At 34.7% G+C, this 21,685-nt stretch overlaps 1 protein-coding gene across 1 annotated transcript; it reads left to right on the plus strand.

Moving 5' to 3' along the window:
- Positions 1–9,820: 9,820 nt before the first annotated feature.
- LOC131865420 (uncharacterized) lies at positions 9,821–11,580 on the plus strand. Its single transcript, XM_059215322.1, has 2 exons — positions 9,821–10,448; positions 10,552–11,580. Exons 1-2 carry the CDS (start codon positions 10,250–10,252, stop codon positions 11,304–11,306), a joined length of 954 nt encoding a protein of 317 aa, XP_059071305.1. The 5' UTR covers positions 9,821–10,249; the 3' UTR covers positions 11,307–11,580.
- Positions 11,581–21,685: the final 10,105 nt, after the last annotated feature.

Below are 21,685 nucleotides of genomic sequence, written 5' to 3' on the forward strand. Positions count from 1 at the left end.
ATCATTACTTCCTTTTATCCCAGTCTATCTTGGGTAAAGGATTAGAAATAATGTACTATTTTTGTAAAGAGGATCAACAATATTTCCATCATCATTCATAACATGTGGCAAGCAATTGAATATGCTTTTAATTGTAGAGAGATCATCTTGGAACGGTCCCTCTTTCAAACTTCATGGTCATTTGAACAATTATCCCCAAAATATTTTATTCTTTCTTAATTTTTGCAAATATTTCTCAAACATTCAGTTGTTGACTAAATGTTTAATGAAGACTTGGATTTATACAAGTTTAAGTTTATCTATTCCAATTCAACCTCTATACTTTTGGCTGCTTGTTTGTTTTAACATGATTCTTTATCATTTATATTAAGAATCCCACTCCTTCACTTTTTTTGAAAACATATCTTATGGACTTCTATTAACTACCTAGCTACAAAGTTCTAAAAAGGCTAATTAGTATCATGCATGTCATGGAAACATGCAATGTGCATTATTAGAGCTCCCTCCACCTTTCTCATTATTTTTAGTTTGTTTAGGTCTAGGAGTAATCCATTTTTAGACATCTTGATGATGCATCCCAAAGTACAATTCAAAATATTGATGCAAAAAACTCATCCACTCAAATCCAAAAGTAATAATTTAATAAATGTCACATTATGGAAATCTATTAATATTAAGTCATATTTCATCTTATAATAATATAATTAATATAAAAATATCAAACTTGTTAAATTCAATTTTTAATTAAATGATATTCAACTATATTAATATGATATTAGATTCTATGTTGAAAAAAGTCAAAATTAATCCCTAGGAATTGAAACATTCAATTTTTAAGCATTTTGTCAATTTATTTCAAACTGAACTTGATCATTGATTTGCACTTCTAGATCTCACAAACACAGACCTATACTTATCCACTTGACACAAGCTCACTAATGTAAATTTTTGAAGCACTAGAACATGTGGTAAGCAATACTTTTGCATGCATAAACCTTTGAACATTTCTATCAAGGGTGGTTCCATTAAAATATAACCAAATTTATAAAACTACTTAGTGCATTCATTCATATTAGAAAACTGAATTATCATAAAAATAATCATGCTTTGTGAATGAGAATGATTGAATAGAAACTCAATTCACTTGTGTCAAATCTATTAGGCAATATAATCACATGCTTATAAGAAAGAAATATAGTTCTATTTGAACTGTATTGGAACCATAAAAATAGGGAGCCAAATTATGAATTACACATACCTAGTAATCCATCATGCTTAAAAACCTTTGAACATTTTAATCAAATGTGGCTCCTTTAAGATATGACCAAAATTGTAAAAACTAATTAATTAGTGCATTTCGACAGAGTAGTAAAGTAGATTAGAATAGAAATAAAGGTGTTTTATGAATAGGATTGATGGTATCCTAAACTAATTGACTTGTGCCAAATCTACGAGGAAATAAAGTTACAACATGTGAGAAATAAATATAGCCATATTGATTTTGCACTAGAATCTTTTAAAATTAGAAAAATATTGCATACCACTTATGCTTAGTAATCCTTTTTAAGTGAGAAATATCCCACAAGCAATCACGAAAGAAGATTATAAAGAGGTTGTTAATGAATTATAAGTGTGGGATATTAATCAACTTGTCATTACCCCAAGCTAGGAAATGTGGCAAGAGAGGATCCACAAATAGGTTCAATCACTCCCTTGAAATATCATAGCCTATCATGAAAAAAATATGACCATGCAACTACCTAATCCAACTATACTTTCTTATAGCCTGTACGAATAATATCGATCACTTACAATTATGTGCATGCAGCAATCCATCTCCTAAAATATATTCTCAATGACTAGGTCATAGATAATTAACTTAGCGACTATCTCCTAAAACATCATACAAGCATGAATATATAGCCTTCTACATCACTCAAATGACCATGACGATACAAAGAGACAAATTAAAATGCATATACAGTCACCGTTAAGTTACCCCCAAGATCCATATGAGGGAGGACCCATGCCTTAAGAAAGTGGATCTCATTAGGATCACACGGAATTTGGGCTTTCTAGGTAAAGATAAAAAATCTTCATTGAGCTAAAGGACCAATTGCAATTGCTTCCTCTTCAATCAAATCTTTGACTTGCAATAACCATAGGAACGTTTCACCCAACACAAAGACATGACGACATACAAACCAACCAATCTACATGCAAGAAAAGAAGACCTCCTTATGCCTCGCCACCACCAAATGGAAATAAAAAAGAATGTCATAAAGACAAAAACATTTGCAAGCCATTTAGGGGAGAAGACCCAGTAGTTTAAAACCCTAACTTTGCGCTTCTCAAAATCCTACTTGGAAATTTCAATCACTCCCAATTTTTTACAGCGACATACTTGGTACATCCCTTGCTTATAACTAAGGTTTCATAGCCACATCATCATGTTTTTTGTCAAGGCGTCCAAAATAGTCCATAAAAAAGGTGAGACCAATAGTCATGCATAAGGGGGCCTCATACTTGTGCAACTGATGTGACATCACATGATTGATTGCTTTTTACAATCAAGGATACATTTCATTCAATTCTAGGTATTAAAGTTAAACAACTATTGGTACAATGTTGTCAATAAAATTGAACAATAAATCAACAAATATAAGTATTAAATTAACAAGTACTATCACAACAATTGAAATACGCTTTGCTACTCGGTCCTCTCCAAGACACACGTCTTTATATTTGAAACCATGAGGGCTTTTAATCCTGTACATGCATAATTTTATTTTTTTAAGAAGTCATGAGAATCTTATAAGATGAGGCATGGAGGAGTTGGCCTCTACATTTGACATGAAATGTATCAACCTTGTGCAGTTGAACAAATCTTCAAATATGCTGAACACCATGTATGCAAAGTGCAGGAATTTTGTAGATTGTCTGAAAGTTGTTGCATCTCCTAGAACGTAATCGTTGTAGCTGACCCGAGACATGAGTATTTTAATGAAGAATCGATACTATTATATCAAAATCAACAAACACTTGTCCAACTTGATCAGCTAAACATACTCCCGGCATGTAATAAAGCAAGAACTTTATAACAGAGTATGTAAATGCATGAAAGGATAATAGGGGATTTTCACAATGTTTCTAGGATGAGGAACGGGATAGTTTCAGGATGGCAATTATTCTCATATATTAGGGATAGCTATTAAAAAAGTTACATAAAAAATAATATTTGAGCTAAAAGAAGCTGAGATTTTTAAAAAACTATTTTCCGACTGTATGTAAGCAGCGAACAAGGGCACAACTGAGGATATTTTACATAGGTTGAAGCGTCGGGACACCTCGCTATCACCGGAAAGACCGAAAAGATACAATAAGAATAAAACTTTGTTCGCTAAAACATGGCAGAATTACATAATCAACGAGAAAGGAAAATAAATTTGTGTTGCAGCAGCTGGATGCGGTGAAAAGAGCTACTGTATCAGACAATCAAGGAGATTCAGCAGATGACGGTTGTTATGAATGCCTTCGTCGCTGTCAACAAGAGAGTACGCAACCTAATACATTGGTTCTTATCGTGCAGGTCAGTTTCGTTGAATACCAAAACTTGTTTAAAAAATTAGGTGGGATTTCGAGGCGAGAAACAGAGTAGTTAAATTACAGTGGAAACGGTAAATGGTAATGGCTACACGAACGGGAGCGGCAATGGCAACGACAAGTATGAAAACGGAAAGCTGAAATGCTACGGTAACGGGAAATATCTGAGCTGCTGAAGCTGTGGGCCCGATCACCTAAGTCAAAGCTTCGAGTGTGCCGGTTAAGCCGGGCCCCAGAAATACATATCGATGTTTTGTGTCACGCCAATATTTGTCATAATACGCCGATAAGATCGAACTTCCCACCATCAAGGTGAGAGTTATTCCTTACAAGATAGTTGTTGGAAGGACCCGCTAGTCCTAACCCTAACATAACTTTTTAAATCTATTCATAATTAATTCTAATTAAATTTCATTTATGCAAATGCAAAAAAATTAGGTTAACTAACATGTATTTTAAACAAATAAAGCGATACATAATGTTCATGCAATGAAATTATAACATGCAACGCTTATCATGTAACATAGTAAAGTGAAATGGAAGTAAGATACTCATGAAAGGAGATCAACATGAAAAATATCTATAACTAATGCACCATAATCAAATTAACTAATTAAATACCTTCATGCATGTAGTTCATGAAAATAAAAAGTAACGGTAAGTAAATCATTGATGAGAAGAAAATTTAAAAATATTATTATATATTTTCTTAGTTTTTCTATATGTTAGTAAATGACATTTTTGAAGGCCTTCAGGGCATTTTTAGCCCTTGAAAGTGGCAAAAGAAGGTATGTTCTTTCACGATTTCGCCTACAACTCTTGGAGACCTTTCCAACGAGTTAAACAACTCCTAATTTCGAGTCCTGTGCAGAAAGTTATGCCTAGTTAAAGTTAGGACAAATTTTATATAGTTTTTTTTGAAAAAATTACATAGTTTTAGATTTTATTATGTAAATAAACCTGATATGACTGTTGGTTTTTTGATTGTCAAGGAGTTGTTGGTGACCTTTGGAATCCCTTGGACTACTATATGTTGGATTTTCGAATTGAATAGAATACTTTTTGGCTTGCTTCAATTTTGTATTATCTTGTCCATCCACACCACCGTAGGTTCTCACTTAGATGTTGTCGTCCGAATCCACAATTTGGATAAGTGATATCAGAGCAAGTTTGCTCCTGTATGTCATATCACACGCGATCAACATATCAAAGATTGAGGTTGGAAACAAGGAATCCTTCAGACTACCTTCCTTTGAGACGCACACGATCGCAGATGGCTAAGTTGCACACCGATGAAGACATTAAAGCATTGGTCGCAGATGCATTGACAAAACAATGAGAAGAAATGATGGAGCAGTTCAAGCAGATGTTGGAAAGTCGTGGGTCACCTGCAAACCCACCATTCACAGGGTATACACCATTCAAGGTGCAAGTGAATTTCGATATACCCACCTTTCAAGGAATGATTGATGCAGATGTCGTTGATGACTGGGTTTCAAAACTGGAAAGATATTTCTCTGTCAACCAATTCTCAGATATATCCTATAATCCGTAATAACTATGCAGTCATAAGTCACATAGTAATATAAAACAAATCAATCTATACAAAGAAAACATGTAGGGATAGAGGAAGTATAGGGCAAATAACAGCAAGCCAAGGAAAATTACCCTGCAAGGACGTAGAAGGAGAGATTGGAGACGTGATTCCACCACAAACAGATCGATCTTCCCAAGTCGCTTACAAGGGTCGATGGAATTGCAGACCGAAACAATCACCGAAAAAATGAAAGCAAGAAAAGAAAAGAAAAGATTTGGAAACCCCCAAAATTGATTAGTCGACCTCTATTTATAATTGGTGTGGCTAAAATTCCATCAAAATGCATGAATTTAATTTAGATAATTACTGATTTTAACTGATTTTAGAAGTTCAGTTTGAAAGGAAACTTAACTGCATTCCGAGCTAATTTCCAAAATTCACTTTGGTTTTTCTTATTTTATTAAATTTTTAATTTTTTATTTTTTATTTAAAAGAATATATATTATATATTCGCATGGCAAATACTAACTTTATATATTTTTATTTATCAACTTTTAATTGATTTAAAATCTTAATAATTTATCTTTTTGAAAATTATTATTATATTTTATTTATTAATTAAAACCTCTAAATCATGAATTTTTGTTTATTTAGTTTAAATATTTAAATCATTTTATTTATTTTGGTCTTTTAAATTTATTGAATTATTATTAACTTTATGTTTGCACATGATTCCATTCCGTGGGTTGATGCCAGTGTGCTAGAAGACCCCTCCTTGGCCATATGTTCACCTTCGATAGTTACCCTGCACCCACCTTGCACTTGACAAAATCGTCAGATAACGATTAAAAAAAATTCATTATAATCATCATCATAACATTAAATAATGAAATATCATTAATAACATTAAATATCATCACATAATACCATCATTAATGTCATCACATAATATAATGTTGTTATACACTAATAGTATCAAATGTCTATAATTGTCACTGTCTAACATTTGATTAAAAGTAACCTAAAACCTATGTATCTAAAACGGGTCATGGCAATAGTCCTCAAAGCTAACTAACAAATTCTTACAAAGTGGGTATGAACTACAAGTCTAACCATGTAAGTTCTTGGAAAAACACAATGTTTAAGGGTAGGTCCCCATGTGGCTTCTTAGCTTATTTTGGCTAGCAGTTGCAGCTTAATTTTTTTAGCATTAATTTGTGGAGCTGGTGGCCCCATGAATGTAAAATTTTGATGCTTATAAAATAAGCAATCATCTTAAATTGCATTATTAAAAGAACTACTTAATTCTAATTGGTCACATAAATTGTGGAGAAAAAATTGGAAACAAATAAAAAGAGGGAAATTGTTTTGGAGAGCCACATGTCAATCTTCTCAATAAGCAGTTGCTGCTTATTTCCAACCCCACCTTTTTTCAAAGCTTATTTTAAATTTTAAGCAGTTGCTGCTCCACTTAAATAGGAAAAGATTCCAGTTTATCTTTTCCTCTTAATTAAAAATTTGCATGGGAAAACTCTAGCTGCTTAATTTTAAGTAGAAATTGCACTTAAGAAGCCGCATGGGGACATGGCATAAGAAAAAAGAGAGTAAACATACACAACTTGGCTTAAAAAGATATTAAGTACCAAAAGTATTCTTAATTATTCATAAGTTCCTATCACATTAGTGCAACCCATGCCTTTACATGACACACTCTTAGGTGATGAAACTAAGCACAAATATTAAGATTGGCATTGTAAGGACCCAAGAAAGGACCTCGACAATGGAAAAACCATTAATTGAGCAAAACCAAGAGAAATCAACCAATCAAGAAGGCTTAGGTCCCCTCAACAAGTACAAGATGAATATAAAATATAAGAATTATAGTAGACTTGTCAACATGATCACAACTTAAACTTGACCAATATATTCAAATTTGGTCATATTTATAAAATGGTCATGGAAAGGGGTTTAAAAGTCATAGTGGTTTAATTAATTCCTTTTTAATGTGCGCTAAATATTAATCTTGTAACCTTGGATCTTAGTAAATAATAACCACAAAATAGAAATTTAAAGAAAAATGTTTCTAGACCTTTAAGACAGAATCTTGTGAAGTTGAGCGAAAAATTTAAATAGGCCAATGGTGAGGGGTCAAAATTTGGGATGGAAAATTGAATATGTTAGCATAAAGCACTATGCTTAGAATTGATAGAATATTATCTAATTCTTGTGACACAAAAAATATTTTTTTAAAGGATTGTTTTAAAATGTCTTTCACTTGAAAGATAAAGCCAACAATATGCTCTTTTTGTAGAGAGTATTCTCTACACAATTAAAAATGTTGTCTTTCTAATAAATGGGATGGATTTTCATAGAATCATATGTATAGATTTTGTATTAAAAAATTATGAGCTAAAAAAATTTAGAGCTTTTTGGTCTCTAAAGTATGAAGTGTTATATATATTAAAATTGACCTTTCAGATATTTTGAGCACATTAGAAAAGTACTTTTGTCTCTAGATTACACCATATGAAATTTGATAGTCCCCTTGCTTAAAAATTTTGCTTCCGGATTCAAAAGTTTGATACCATGTTTGAGCAACAAATTATGAAAGTATAATGATGCCCTGATATATGTAGGACAAGGAGGAAGTAGGAAGGCAAAACTAAAATTTGACTTATATGATTCATGTAAGACACTCGAGACAAGTGTTAGAGCATGTGTCTTGTGGGTATGAGTTGAAACAACTAAGCTCTTAAGTGAGATTAAGTTAGTGTAAATAGGTCTATAAGGTCTTAGAGCTAGATAAATGGAAACTAGATGTATAAAAGCTCTTTTCTTACAAACAATAGTTACCATAATTTAAATATTATTTGAAAAACCATATTCAATGAATAAATATAAGAATCTACTCATAGAATGAAGCTAAACTAAATAGTTTAATAAGGGTGATATCGCAAGATGTGTCCCACTTGTGCAATGGGGCCATAAAATTGAGCGGAAAATGATAAAATAAAATGCTTTTAAATGAAGAATATTCACTACAAGGTGATGTCCCCATAGCCTTTAGATGAAGCGTTTGTCAAATTTAAAATATTTCATATTCAAAAAGCTTAGTTTTTTCTTTACAACTATTTTAGACTTAGATGTATAGTTTAAAATTGAATATTTTAATACTGTCTTTTAAATATTAGATTTGTTTTAGATTCCTATTTTTTAATTATTACTCTCAATTATTTTAAACATAAATTAATTTTAAAAAAATATAGTTAATGAAAAACCTATATCTCTTTCTTCTCTTACATTTTAAATCTAAACATTACATTTAATCTAATGATTTTCTTTAACTTTAATTAAAAAAATAAATGTACAACTAATCCATACTTTTATTATCTTTTATAAAAAATAACAACAGTAGAATATATTGCATACACAGACTATTATGTTTTTACACACATGTAATTTACTTACGTAGATTAATTTGTTTTATCTTTCTAATTCCAATACAAGGCTCTTCATTTTCCTTTGAGTTTAATGCTTAAAAATTGTCTTAAAAAAAAGTATGATCTTTTATAAAAAATAACAACAGTAGAATATATTGCATACACAGACTATTATGTTTTTACACACATGTAATGTACTTACGTAGATTAATTTGTTTCATCTTTCTAATTCCAATACAAGGCTCTTCATTTTCCTTTGAGTTTAATGCTTAAAAATTGTCTTAAAAAACATTTTTTATTATCTTATCAATAGGCCAAAAAATTCTCTTTAACTTTGAGCTGACTGAATGTCGAATTAAATAGATGTGTTCCCTACTTAGTGGATCATTGACACGTGAGATGATCAAATTGGTAGTTTGTAGCAATATTGTAATCACATGAAGTTTCCTTTTTTCTAACAAATATTTGTATTAGCATAGCATGTAAGAGGTACTCATTGCAATTGGAGTTATAGAGCAGAGAAGGCTGAAAATTTGAAAATGAGAAGAAAGGAGAATCTAATGTGTATAAACTATTTACAGGTATTAATATCTTGTACAGCTTAAGTCTTTTGAAATAGATATTTCGTTTAAGTGCTAGTTGTAGATATTTAAGGGCTATTTATATATATTTTTTTAACTTAAAATCTTTTGTGATAATCTTTCTTAGAGTACGCATTAAGGAAGGAAGGTTTGGAGGACAAGACGAAGGAAGGACGATGGGGGTTTGAGTGGGTGCTAGGTAAGGGGCACTAGGTAAGGGGCACCTCATCTCATTTCTTCCGATCCCATCGAGTGCTTTGGCGTTGGTTCCGATGATCTATACGTAACATGCCGTAAGAAGGAAGCTCTGGCTATGGTTGTCTATAGGAAGTAGTGTGTTGGCTAGCGCTTGGGAGTGCTAGGTTTAAACCGGCAGATGCCGGTAGTAAAGAAAATAGAATGGCTGGTGGGAAGCGTCGGGATCTCCGTGTCATAATCAAAACCTCACTCACCCGATGTCATGATCGCAGGAAGACAGCGTAAAGATCCTAATAGAAGTAAGTAACCTTTCTCGGGTCGATCACCAGGGCTCTGCTCCTTGGTCCCTATGAAAAGCACTTCAGTGTCGGTCGATGACGAAAGCTTTGTTGGCTCAGTTTCGGTTTCCATTTATTTTAAGTTTAATAAGTTTAATTATTCAATTTTTAAGTTTTTTTTTTAATGGCATTTTGTTGAACTTTACCTGTTTTGAGTTGCATAGCCAGTCAGGTTATTTCTGAGTGAGGACCTTTCCAAAATCAATCTGCCAGGTTACTTCTGAGTGAGGAGCTGTCCAAAATGACATGTTAACTGCATGTTAAAATGTTAAAATTTATGTTATTGCGGAAGTCACAGTTAATTCTGTTGATCATGATTGATCTATAATTTTCATAGAAAACAATAACACAAAAATTATTGATCCGTACTGTACTGGTTTGAAACCAATTTAAGCGCAGGTGAAGACCCTATAGTTTTCATTTGGGATGCATGTGAAGAGTGGGTCTACACGCTCCACCAAATGCAATGATTGTGAACTTTTCGTAGCCCTATACTATAGATCCATCTTCACCATATGGTTGTAATTAAAAAGCTCGGAGGCGAAATCCACAATGACCTTCACAAAATGGGTTCTGCTTATTATGGTCTGTGCAGCGGTTGCAGCTCAAGCCAGGGCATGCAGGGCCAGATGTGAAAATCATCATTACAGCTGCTCTAAACGCGGATCGTTTCCGTGTCCTTCTCGCTGTCCGCGGATTTGCTACGTCAACTGCAAGCGCTGCAAGGTCAAATGCCCCGTGGAGAGCACCCGTAAGCCACAGAAATTACTAATTCTCATGTTTACAACAAAATAAGAGCTATTGTTTTCTGGAAAATCATTGTATCTATCTAAGATGTACTACTTTGTGTGCAGGACGTCTGTCTGAAGCATCTTTGTCTGCGGCCTGTGACAAGCCGGGTGCGGTGTGCCACGACCCGCGGTTCATAGGCGGGGATAGCAGTATGTTCTATTTCCACGGCAAAAAGGGCAAAGACTTCTGCCTTGTCTCCGACAAAGATCTGCACATCAACGCGCACTTCATGGGCAAGAGCGCAACGCAGGAGCAAGAGCTGAAGCACGACTTGACGTGGGTGAAGTCTATCGGCGTGCGCTTCGGTTCCCATCAAATCTACCTTGGAGCCAACAAAGTTGCCCGCTGGGAAAGCGCCCTGGATCAGCTCACGCTCCTTGTCGATGGGCAAAGCGTTCTTCTCCCGCCCCGTAGAGGCGCCCAGTGGGAGGACCGGTTGAGCCCGTTGAAGATCACACGTGTACTGAATGTTAATGCTGTAATACTGCAAGTGCCACACAAATTCAGTCTAACGGCCTGGGTGGTTCCCGTTACGGCCGAGGAGTCTAGGGTTCATGGCTACGGGATGACTGAAGATGACTGCCTTGCGCACCTGCAGCTGAATTTTAAGTTCTATGAGCTCAGCCCTAATGTGAACGGCGTTTTGGGGCAGACGTACTCTTCTGGGTTTAAGAGCCACTTGAAGGTGGGCGGTGTTATGGAAGGGGAGGATAAATTTGCAGTGTCGCATCTCTTTGCTACGGACTGTAAGGTTGCCAGGTTTGTCGAAGGAATGGAATCGCGGCTCGGGTTCTTTAGGTTGTCCCCCACGGTTTAATGCGACTGGCCGGGGTATTGTGTGCCGCTGTTAGAAAGTGAAGGGTACTTAAGCCTTCTAAATAAACGTATTATTATTATTATATGTGAGGCTGTTAGAACCATGTCGTGTGGGCAATACAGCCAGGGAATTGAGCAGGTGAGATTATATTTAAAGCTGCTCTGTTCAGTGACGCTGAACGCGTTGAGGTTGGCCGTTTAAGATCAATGTATGGTTTATCACTGTACTACTGTCATCATTATAATATGTGGGGCTGTTGATTATTATGTTGAAATTGTGTTGTTTAGATTAGATTTAATGAAGTCCTGGTAAGGTTACACGCAAAATTTTCTTGGAAGTTTGAAATCAACGTATGATTTATTAGTGGACCATGTCGATTCAGATATAAGTTTACTCATGTTTATAGATTTATTACCAGTTTTTTATTAAGTTCTCTTTATATATATATATATATATATTTAATTTTGAGTTGTTTTTAATTTTTAAATCTTAATATAAATTCATTACTTTTAAATATTTGTATTTGTATATTTTAAGATAGGAATTTATTGCATTCATTCTATTCTATCTTTTAATTAGCTGAGCCAATCATTGTTGACTCCCTGTCTTATAGATAGTAGGGGAGTAGTAGAGTGCAGATGATAGTTGTTGGTCAGTACTCTACCTGGAGTATTAGTGAAGACAATTAAAAAATTTGGAAAAAAATCGTAAAATATGTTGAACTCAATATTAGTGTGGTTAGAAGGGTGGATATTAGGAGTTCTAGATTACCATTAAAAAATTACTTTTTATAATTATGGTTAGGTTATTACATTAGGTTAATGAATAGTTAAGTATAAATTATAGTTATTGTTTAAAATGTTGATGTGAAGATTTATATAAAATTATCTGTTTGAAATTACCAAATGAAGGTTTATAAAAAAGTCTTTAATGTTTCCATTTTTGCGTAATCTATTTATTTATGCTTTGTTTAGCAAACTAGCTCATGGGGTCATCCTAAGATGGTTCCTCTAGTTCAAAGAAAAGAAGAGAAGATTATACAATATCAATCTTGATGCCTTCTTGTTAATCCTAATTATGTGTGCAAACCTTACATTATGATGGGATTCTAATTTACTTTAGCGACAACTGTTTTGTCAACATTTTGAATAGACAAAAGACACTATTATATTTTGTAATTTATATTATGATCAACATAAGGATTTGATTATCAGTGGAGATCTGTGCAAAATTTTACCAATTTTAATTTGGAATGTTTTATCATGGCCTATTATTGGATCAATTGGTTATTTGACTAGATCTATTGATTGTTCTACTAATGGTTATGCTAGCTAAATTGGTATTGGACCACCTTGAATTGCTCATGCTTATCACTTGATTAGTTGGTTGATGTGGTGAATCATCAGAACAAGCTCATAAAAGTTAGTTGAAGGAAAGGTCAAAACATTTAACCCCTTAAATAAATTTGTCTAGAATAAACTTGTCATCCAGTGATTAATACTTTTAGTTAACCCAAAATATTCAACTCGATTATTATAGAGGATGCTAATCAATTCTTATAGTACTGGAGACCTTCCTTTAAGACATTAGAAGAGGAAGAAAAAATAATTCAAGTAGACTAAATTCATGCTCAAGTTTCGTATTGATTACAAACATTTGCCTCCCTACACATCACCAAACAAAAACAAGACTGAAATTTGTAGATAAAGTCATTTACTATATCATTAACATTAATTAGTAATAAACCATGTGACAAATATAGAGCATCACAAAGAGCAATAAATTACATGACTAACAATGTATATAGATACTCCACATTTTCACTAATCTAACTACAATCATCAAGTACTTAGCAATAGCAGGGGAAGGGTTTCAGTAGTGGACATAGTTTCAATAGTGGACAACTTTTTTGTCAACCCAACCCCCTGTTATTAGATTGTAAAGGAGCCCAAAAAATTGATAACGAAAAGTTCATTAGTGAATATCACATGTACCAATAGTGGATAATTTTGCACAAATGTCCTAGTAGTGGTGCACAAATTGGCCAGTATTGGTACACAAATGGGCTAATTATAGTAAAAAAAGGTGATCTACTACTGGGGCATTTGTCCACTACTACTGCAAATTTTGAGTTATCTACTATTGGTGCAAAGGTTTTTATGTATGAAACAACACTTTTAAATGACCACTTTTTGACCTTTTCGCATATAACGGTTTCCACAACGTGCATCATTACTATGTAGAAGCCAGATCCTTAGTTATAAACAGTTAAGTGGTATACGGAGACACCCAAAAAAAACTGAAATCTGATGTACAGATTGAAAATTCTAGATACGTGAAGTAAGATATGTCCACTACTGATATGCTTCCCCTAATATATATTTTTCTTCTCTAATATTAAATAAAGTTTAATAGATAATATTCATAAATTAACTTTTTCCCCGATTTGATGTCAATTGGGTTGCATAACCCATCAGGTTACTTCCGAGTGGAGTGGTAGGTCTACCCGCTCTGGACAATAGCGTGTGTGTTGGCCTTTCGTTGCCCTTTACTCTTGTATGTATAAATCGATCTGCAGCGTAGCGTAGTAATGAGAAAGCTCAGAGGCAAAATCCACAATTGCATGTACAAAATGGGTTCCGTTTATTATGGTCTTTGCAGCGATTGCAGCTCAAACTAGGGCACAGAGGGCCAGATGTGAAAATCGTCGTTCCAATCGCTACGCAAAATCAATCGCCTGTCCTTCACGCTGTCTCGAGGTTTACTACGTTATTTACAAGCACTGCAAGCCCAAATGTTACAAGGACAACATCTGTAAGTCACAGAAATTAATAATGCTAATGTGTACAACAAAATTAGAGCTATTGTTTTCTGGGAAACCATTGTATCTATCTACTAGCAATTGCATTTTGGTGTGCAATGAGTACATCAAAGGGGCATGGAAGTTTGGTATATTTTTTGCATATATTTTTGTAGTACATAAGGTCAAATGGTAAAAGTGATATCTTCAAATCAACTACACTTATAAGGATCTAAAAATTGTTGAAACAAAACCTTTGATTAGGGAGAGAAAGGGATAGAAAAGGGAATAAATAGGAGGAGAGTGAGAGGGGAAAGGAGATAGAGATGGAAATGTAGATGTAAGAGAGGGATATGGAGAGGAGAGGGAGAGATAAAGAGAGAGGAGAGAGGGAGAGATAGAGATGAAAGAGATATATATAGAGAGAGGGAGAGATAGAGAGAGATAGAAAGAAATAGATAGAGATAGGAAGTGACATATATAGAGGTAGAGATAGGGAGAATATAAAATTGGAGAGATATGAAGAGATAATATGATGTAGAGGAGGGCTTATAATCTTCTTTCTCACATGAGCCAACAATCAAAATTGATCTTGAGCATAAATCAATGTTAGTTTCTTCATAATTAGGCTTCTTTCCTAGTAGCCCTCCAAATAGGGTTTTCCCACCATAACTCCTAGTGTAGGCATGATATGAAAAAATGTAAAATCAGTTTCAGATACCCATTTGACTCTTACAAAATGCACTTCAAAATCAAGTAGGATTTCTTTGTACGAAAAGAGTCAAAATTTGATTGTCCCCTCTTCTATTAAGCCTAAAAATGACATAAAATCAACCTTTTTTTTTTGGCCATAACTTTTGTTGTAGACTTTACCTAGAAGATATAAGAGAATTTTTGATACCCATTTGGACCTTATAAAACATATCTCAGAACCAAGGTAGATTACTTTGTATGGAAACCTTCAAAAATCGATTTGCTTGTTCACTATTACCCTAACTAGGGTTTGAGGCGGCCTATCAAGAAAATGCAATAACTTTTGATCTATTTAATGAAAGAAGATGAACCCAACTTTGTCAGAAGCTAGATTCATTCCTCTTCAATCTCGAATTATTTTTAAGTAGGTATATACCCGTACAATTTTGTACAAAACAAAAAAATAGAGAAAAATGTGTTCAGATTTGTAGAATTATTGATGTTCTTTTATTACAGCCACTCCTCCAAATAAACAACCAACCTCTCTCACATTGGGATTCATATTTAAAACATGTATTTATACTATTACAATCACTTTTCAACTTACCAAACTTTCAACCTCCCACTTTATGCAACATTGATGCCTCATATTCCACATTGTGCAGTTTGACAACATTTGCAACATTGACATTTTTTGCAAAATTAGTAAATTATGCAATTTGACACTCCAATCCCTCTAGTGACCTAATATGGACTCAAACCAATATGAAATGGTCTTAAATGATCTTATTACATAAGCAGCATGAAAAAAACCAAAATGCTAATTTTGAACCTACTATAAACCTAGGGTGCTCCTGCACCATCCTCCCCAAGCAAAATTGACTCAAGTCCCCTTGAGGATAGTTCTATAATAATGGATTAAATTTAAATCATGCCATTCGATAACCTCCAAGTGATATCTTCATTAGGCAACCCCTTTTGATGAACTAAATACTAGAAATGCACATTATTCTTTGTGTTCTTAAACTCTTTGTCACCTAAGATATGCTCCAACTGTAGAAGGTTACATGATGGATGATTCTTGGCTTGTTCTTCATTTGAAAATTTTGTTGAATCTATCTCTTTACCTGTTACCAAACCTCCTCCATCCTTGAAATGAAACCCCTTGTTCTCGACATTTGGTGTATGATTAAAATTTCTCTTTTTCCCTTGTAATTTATCCTTGACCTCTTCACGTTTGATGCTCACATATTTCATCTATTGTTGTGTCCTTGTATTTTCTTCTTGATTAGTCATACTAACCTATATTATAGATGAAATAGAATGGCCCATATCCCCTTTTGAAAGTAATAAATTGAACACTCCTTCAACCATCATATCAACATACTCCTTAAACTAGCCTTGGGTCTCCAAAATCAATTCATCCTTGACCTTCAATGAAGCAAATTTTAACACCAAATCAATACCATTTCCCTCCAAAATCAAATCATTCTACAAGTCTACTGTCATAGTGTCTCCATGTTTAGTAGTGGTTGCAATGTCCATGTTTTCCTCTTCATCTACCTTTATAAACTCTTTCCTAGCTACCATTATCATATTATCTTTCTTGGTTTGTCTTTTATCCTCTTCTTTCAATGGTGTCAAGGTATAAGATATCCCATCCTTTTCTTTCTCATAGGTATTCATTGTCCCGTCATACATAGCATGCCTATCAAATTGCCAAGGCCTTCCTAGAAGCAAATGATATACATCCATGGGTAATACATCACATAAAATTTTGTCCTTATACCCTCCTATGTTGAACTCCACCCAACTTTGTTCATTGACCAAAATATATTGACCCTCATTCAACCAAGAGACTTTATAAAAAGTAGCATGTGGTATCCTAGGCAACTTAATTTTTTCAACCATCTCAACTAAAACCATATTATCTATACTTCCTGAATCAATTACCACCTTACATACCTTACCCATGAACTTACAAGTTGTTTTGAATAGAGTATTCCTTTGTGGTGGCTCCTTGTCTACTGATGCTTTGATGAGAGTTATTCTTACCATTAGTGATTTTCCAACTTCTGGATTAGCATGTTGAGATGGGGAGTTAACACTCTCATTATCTTCTTCCTGCACCAATTGAATTCTACTTTCTCCTCCATGTGAAGTAGAAGCCTGAACTTCATTGCATTTCCATTCTTGGTGTCCAAACTTGTTGCATTGATAGTACCTTCCTATGAATACATTAGAACCTCTTCCTTGACCTCCAAATATGCCTCTAAAGCTTGATCTACCTCCTCTAAACCCACCTCTTTGATCAACAACTTGGTCTTGGAGTTTTCTTGCATCTTCTTGGCTCTCATATGATTGTCTTGGAGTAGAAAATGAACCTCTTCCTTTGAAATTGCTGACTCTACCCCTGGTTGACTTATCTTGCCTTCTCTTTAGCTTTTCTTCAACCCTAAATTCCATTTGATAGAATTCCTCTACTATCCTTGGGTTATGCAAAATCAACTCATATTGAATCTTAAACCTTAACCCGCTAAGATATCTATCTACCTTCTCCACATCATCCTCCATGTGACCTTCTCTTATGCTCAATTTGTAAAAATCAATGTAAGCTTTGACATCCATATCTCTTTTATTCAAACCTTGAAGTTTCTTATGCAATTGAATTGCATAATCAACTAGTAAGAACTTAGCCTTAAGCTTAGACACAATTCTGTCCCAAGAAACAAATTTTGACTTACTTTTCTTCCTCCTTTTAGTTTTATCATAATCCCACTATAATAGAGCATGACCCTTCAATTTTTTTTTTGCTATCTTCTCTTTGTTACTTAGGTACATCCTCAAATTCAAAATAATTATCAAGTGCCTATATATGGAGGTACCTATGTATGGAGGTAAGTTCTCCATCATTCGAGTTACCCCCATACATAGGTACATCCATTTTTACCTTGTGTTTATCTCCCTTGATTTCTCTCAGTAACTTGGCCATCCTCTACTTTTCAGTATCCAATTCCTCCCCCTCCTCTTCTTCTTCTTCTTCTTCTTCTTCTTGGGGATTCTCCCTTTCCCCTTCCTCTTTGTGATAAATCTCATCATCCATGACCATGCCTCTCCTTTGACTGGTTTCAAAAGCCTCAAGCCTTGCTACCAAAATATCTTGTATCTCCTTCAACCTCCTCATCTCTCTTTTAGTCTTATCTTCCATTTCATTCATTTTTGTAGCCATGCGGTTACCTTTTGGAGGAATCTTGTTATCTTTCACTTCAACCTTTCCATTTGATGTAGATGCAAGAGGCTTAATTGCAGACTTGCAAACAAATGAAAGATAAGGATCCAAACCCCACACTCTTAAGATGTTTCAAATGCATCTAATACCTCTAGGAGGCTCAAAAATTGTCTTCCACTAAGCCAAGTGGCTCCTTTTCCTCTACACGATTTAAAAACTCCCAAGAAACATGTATCTAAGGTACTCAAGTCATTAAGTCTTCATTTGTCAAGGTAACCCAAGTACTAGCCTGCTACTAGACCTAGGCTCATACGAGCCCTATAAACACTATTTTAAGCAGTTACCTTCCGAAAGTTGCAAAACACCAGACAAAAAAATCATAGATTAGGATACCCTTTTCATCCAACAATAACATATCCAAAAATTAGGTACTATTACTTTTGACCAACAATCTCAAAAACTCACTGTCCTCTGTACCCGGTAGGCTAATTAAGATAAATATGCAAAGAAAGCACTTCCAAAACCCATCTACAAAAGGAAGCCTTTCATATAGTCTTTGGTTATGATCCTAAACGAATCATTTTCTAGGTTTTATGGTCAAGTTATGCTTCTTTATACCCTATCTCCAAAACCCTCTCCATTTCACCCTTAAACCTAGGGCTTGCTCAAAAACCCATCAAACATCACTTCTAGAATCAAATGAAGGATGATTAATCATGTCCTGAATATACCCTTACTATTTCAAACATAAAATAGTCCCTTCTTAAGGTTGATCTGCTACTGCTATAACTATGGCACTAAAACCATGCATTTTCAGTCAATCCTCCATGGTGTAAACCAAACTTTCACTCCTTCCTATCATTAAAGTGTCAGGAATGTATGATAAAAGTTAGGGATGATCCAATCCATAGGAAGCAGAGTCCTACATCTATGGTTGGATCATTGTTTCAAAGGAAACTAACAAAATAGTGAACAAAAATGTCTGCAGACTTAGGAATGATTAGTGCAGTGTGTTATTCCAGGGTCCATCTAACCTTTAGAAGATTAAAACCATGTAAGGATGAAAACACACCACCCTCACTTCATTAAAAAACCAATATCAAAACTACTTTAGTGTAAAGAAAACATGAAACCACAGATTTGCAGGAAAATAAATGAGTTTGATTGATGTTTGAGTTACTGTCCATACAATCCTGTACTCCCTTGTGCTCTCCCCCATACAAATGTCTCTCAGGGATTTTAATAGGCCTCCAACAACTTCCCCAACTAATCTAAACAGTTATGTGTGATTACAAATACTCAAACAAGCATATTTTATCATTTCCCACAAAAATGGCACTAGCCGTTATTTTCAAATATTTGAACTAAAAACTCTTATTAAATAACCTATATTGACTTCTATCCCCAAAAATAATGACTCTTAAAGGATCAAAATTATTTATCTAATAGGTCTAAACACTTTTAAGACCAGTCCCAATCCTATAACCCTGAAATCCTATATTTGGTCCTATGGTCATATTAGGCTCATTAGGACAATTAACCATTACATTAGGATCATTCCAATGAAATGCCATGATTGGCTTTAAGACATCAAAATTGAGTCTACTAGACCCATACATCTCCTTTTCATGCCTCCATGGTGTCCTCCAAGTTGTCTTCATGTCAAGGGCTCCTACACCATACTCCCCCCCAATGAAAAATCTCTTGTCCCAAGAGAACAAATATTTTGTGTTCAGATCTTGTAACTCTTGTGATGATTGTTTGGTACATGTATGTACCTTGTTAAACTTCTCAAATGGAACTCTCCTACCTTTGCAACCTACATCAATCTCAAAACAAGAATTAGCACTCAAAAACTTATGTTTTGGTCCCATCATGAGACTGTCTTTTGTCTGCCTATACTGCCTTCTTTCACCTGCTATTTGATCCAAATTTTGGTGAACACCAATTCCACCATTACTACCCCTCTTCTACACTACAATAGGACACAAAACTGATCCCACCATGACACCATCCACACTACTATTCCACAGTACATTTGTGCTTACTAACTTACTATCATCAACCACCATCTTTTACTTCACTTGAGGCTTATCTCCAACTTGAAAACTCACATGCATTGGATCTCCAAAACATATGACACTTTTTTCATTTGGGTCAAGAACATTCAAAGGATTCATAAAAAATGTTTCTCCATATTTTTGCATAAGGTATCTATTAGTGTAGCCATCATGCATTGTCTTTCTCCCATACTGCGAAGGTCTTCCTAGGATTAAGTGTGCACAAGTCATAGGTACCACATCACACAAAACCCTATCATGATATTCCCCAATTGAAAAATTGACATACGCTTGTTCCCTAATGAGGACATGTCTTTCTTTGCTGACCCAAGTAGCATAATAAGGACATCTATCAGGAAATCTTTGTAAATTAAGTTTATTGACCATCTCATGGGAAACCAAGTTATTATGTGAACCTGAATCTACAATCAATTTACAAATTTTACCTTGACACAAATACTGAGTTCTAAAAATTGATACCTTATGCTCTTCTTGCTGCTGCAACTTGCCTTTGTTAAGCATGATGGATTTTCCTTCCAGCACTGGACTTGCTTTCAATGATTCATTTTCTTGTTTCTTTTCTTCTTCTTGTGTTAGGTTGACTCTCCTATCCCTGCCTCTAACTCATTGTTCCCACTTAGGACATTTAAAGGAAGGATCCCCTACTTCATTACAATTGAAGCATCTTCCCGTGAAAATGCCTTTGCCTGCCCCATATCTTCCACCTCCTCTGCATCCTCCTCTTGAATCAGAAGATGTCTCTTTTCCTTTCTCATTGATTTGTCCTTGTTACCAATTTATTCTACCACCTCTTCCTCTTCCTCCTCTTCCGACATTCCCTTGTCTTTCCTGCTTCCTCTTCAACTTCTCTTCTTCTCTAATGGCCAACTGAAAACATTCTCCCCACATCCTAGGCATCTGCAAACCTATTTCATCTTGAAGGTTGAATCTTAACCCATTTAATTACCTTGGTATCTTCTCTTCTTCATCCTCTAGACCCCCTTTGATACTAAGCTTATGAAATTGCTCAATATAGGACATCACATCCATGTCCTTTTGCCTCAAATTCTACCTCATCTTCTTCACATGAATTGTATAATCAGATGGTAAAAAATGAACCTTAATCAAACCCTTCATTCTAGCCCATGTTGTAATCTTTTCCAACTCTCTAGACATCGTGTCATTTTGTATATCAGACCACCATGTCAAAGCTATACCTCTCAACTTAGTTTTGGCAAACTTCACTTTCTTTTCTTCGTCCATTTCCTCAAATTCAAAGTACTTGTGTAAGGCATCTAACTAACCTAATATTTCTTCACTATACATCCTCCCTTGGTAAATAGGTATGTCAATGTTATTCTTACCTCCACCTTGGACTGCCTTTAGAAATCTCACCAATCTCTTCTCTTCAAAATCTTCTTCTCCCCTTCTAGACTCTTCATGGCTTTCCCCTTCATCGTGTGCTCCCAATTCTTCACTCATCTCCTCTCTTCTAGGTTCTTCCCTTTCTTTCTCTAAGGCTTCAATCCTTGCTAGAATTTGTAACCTCTCTCTCCTTTTTTTTAATCCTCCCTATCCTTTGTTGCTTCCAACTCCC

The sequence above is a fragment of the Cryptomeria japonica genome, unplaced genomic scaffold (genome assembly GCF_030272615.1).
Source record: "Cryptomeria japonica unplaced genomic scaffold, Sugi_1.0 HiC_scaffold_110, whole genome shotgun sequence".
Taxonomy (NCBI): Eukaryota; Viridiplantae; Streptophyta; class Pinopsida; order Cupressales; family Cupressaceae; genus Cryptomeria; species Cryptomeria japonica.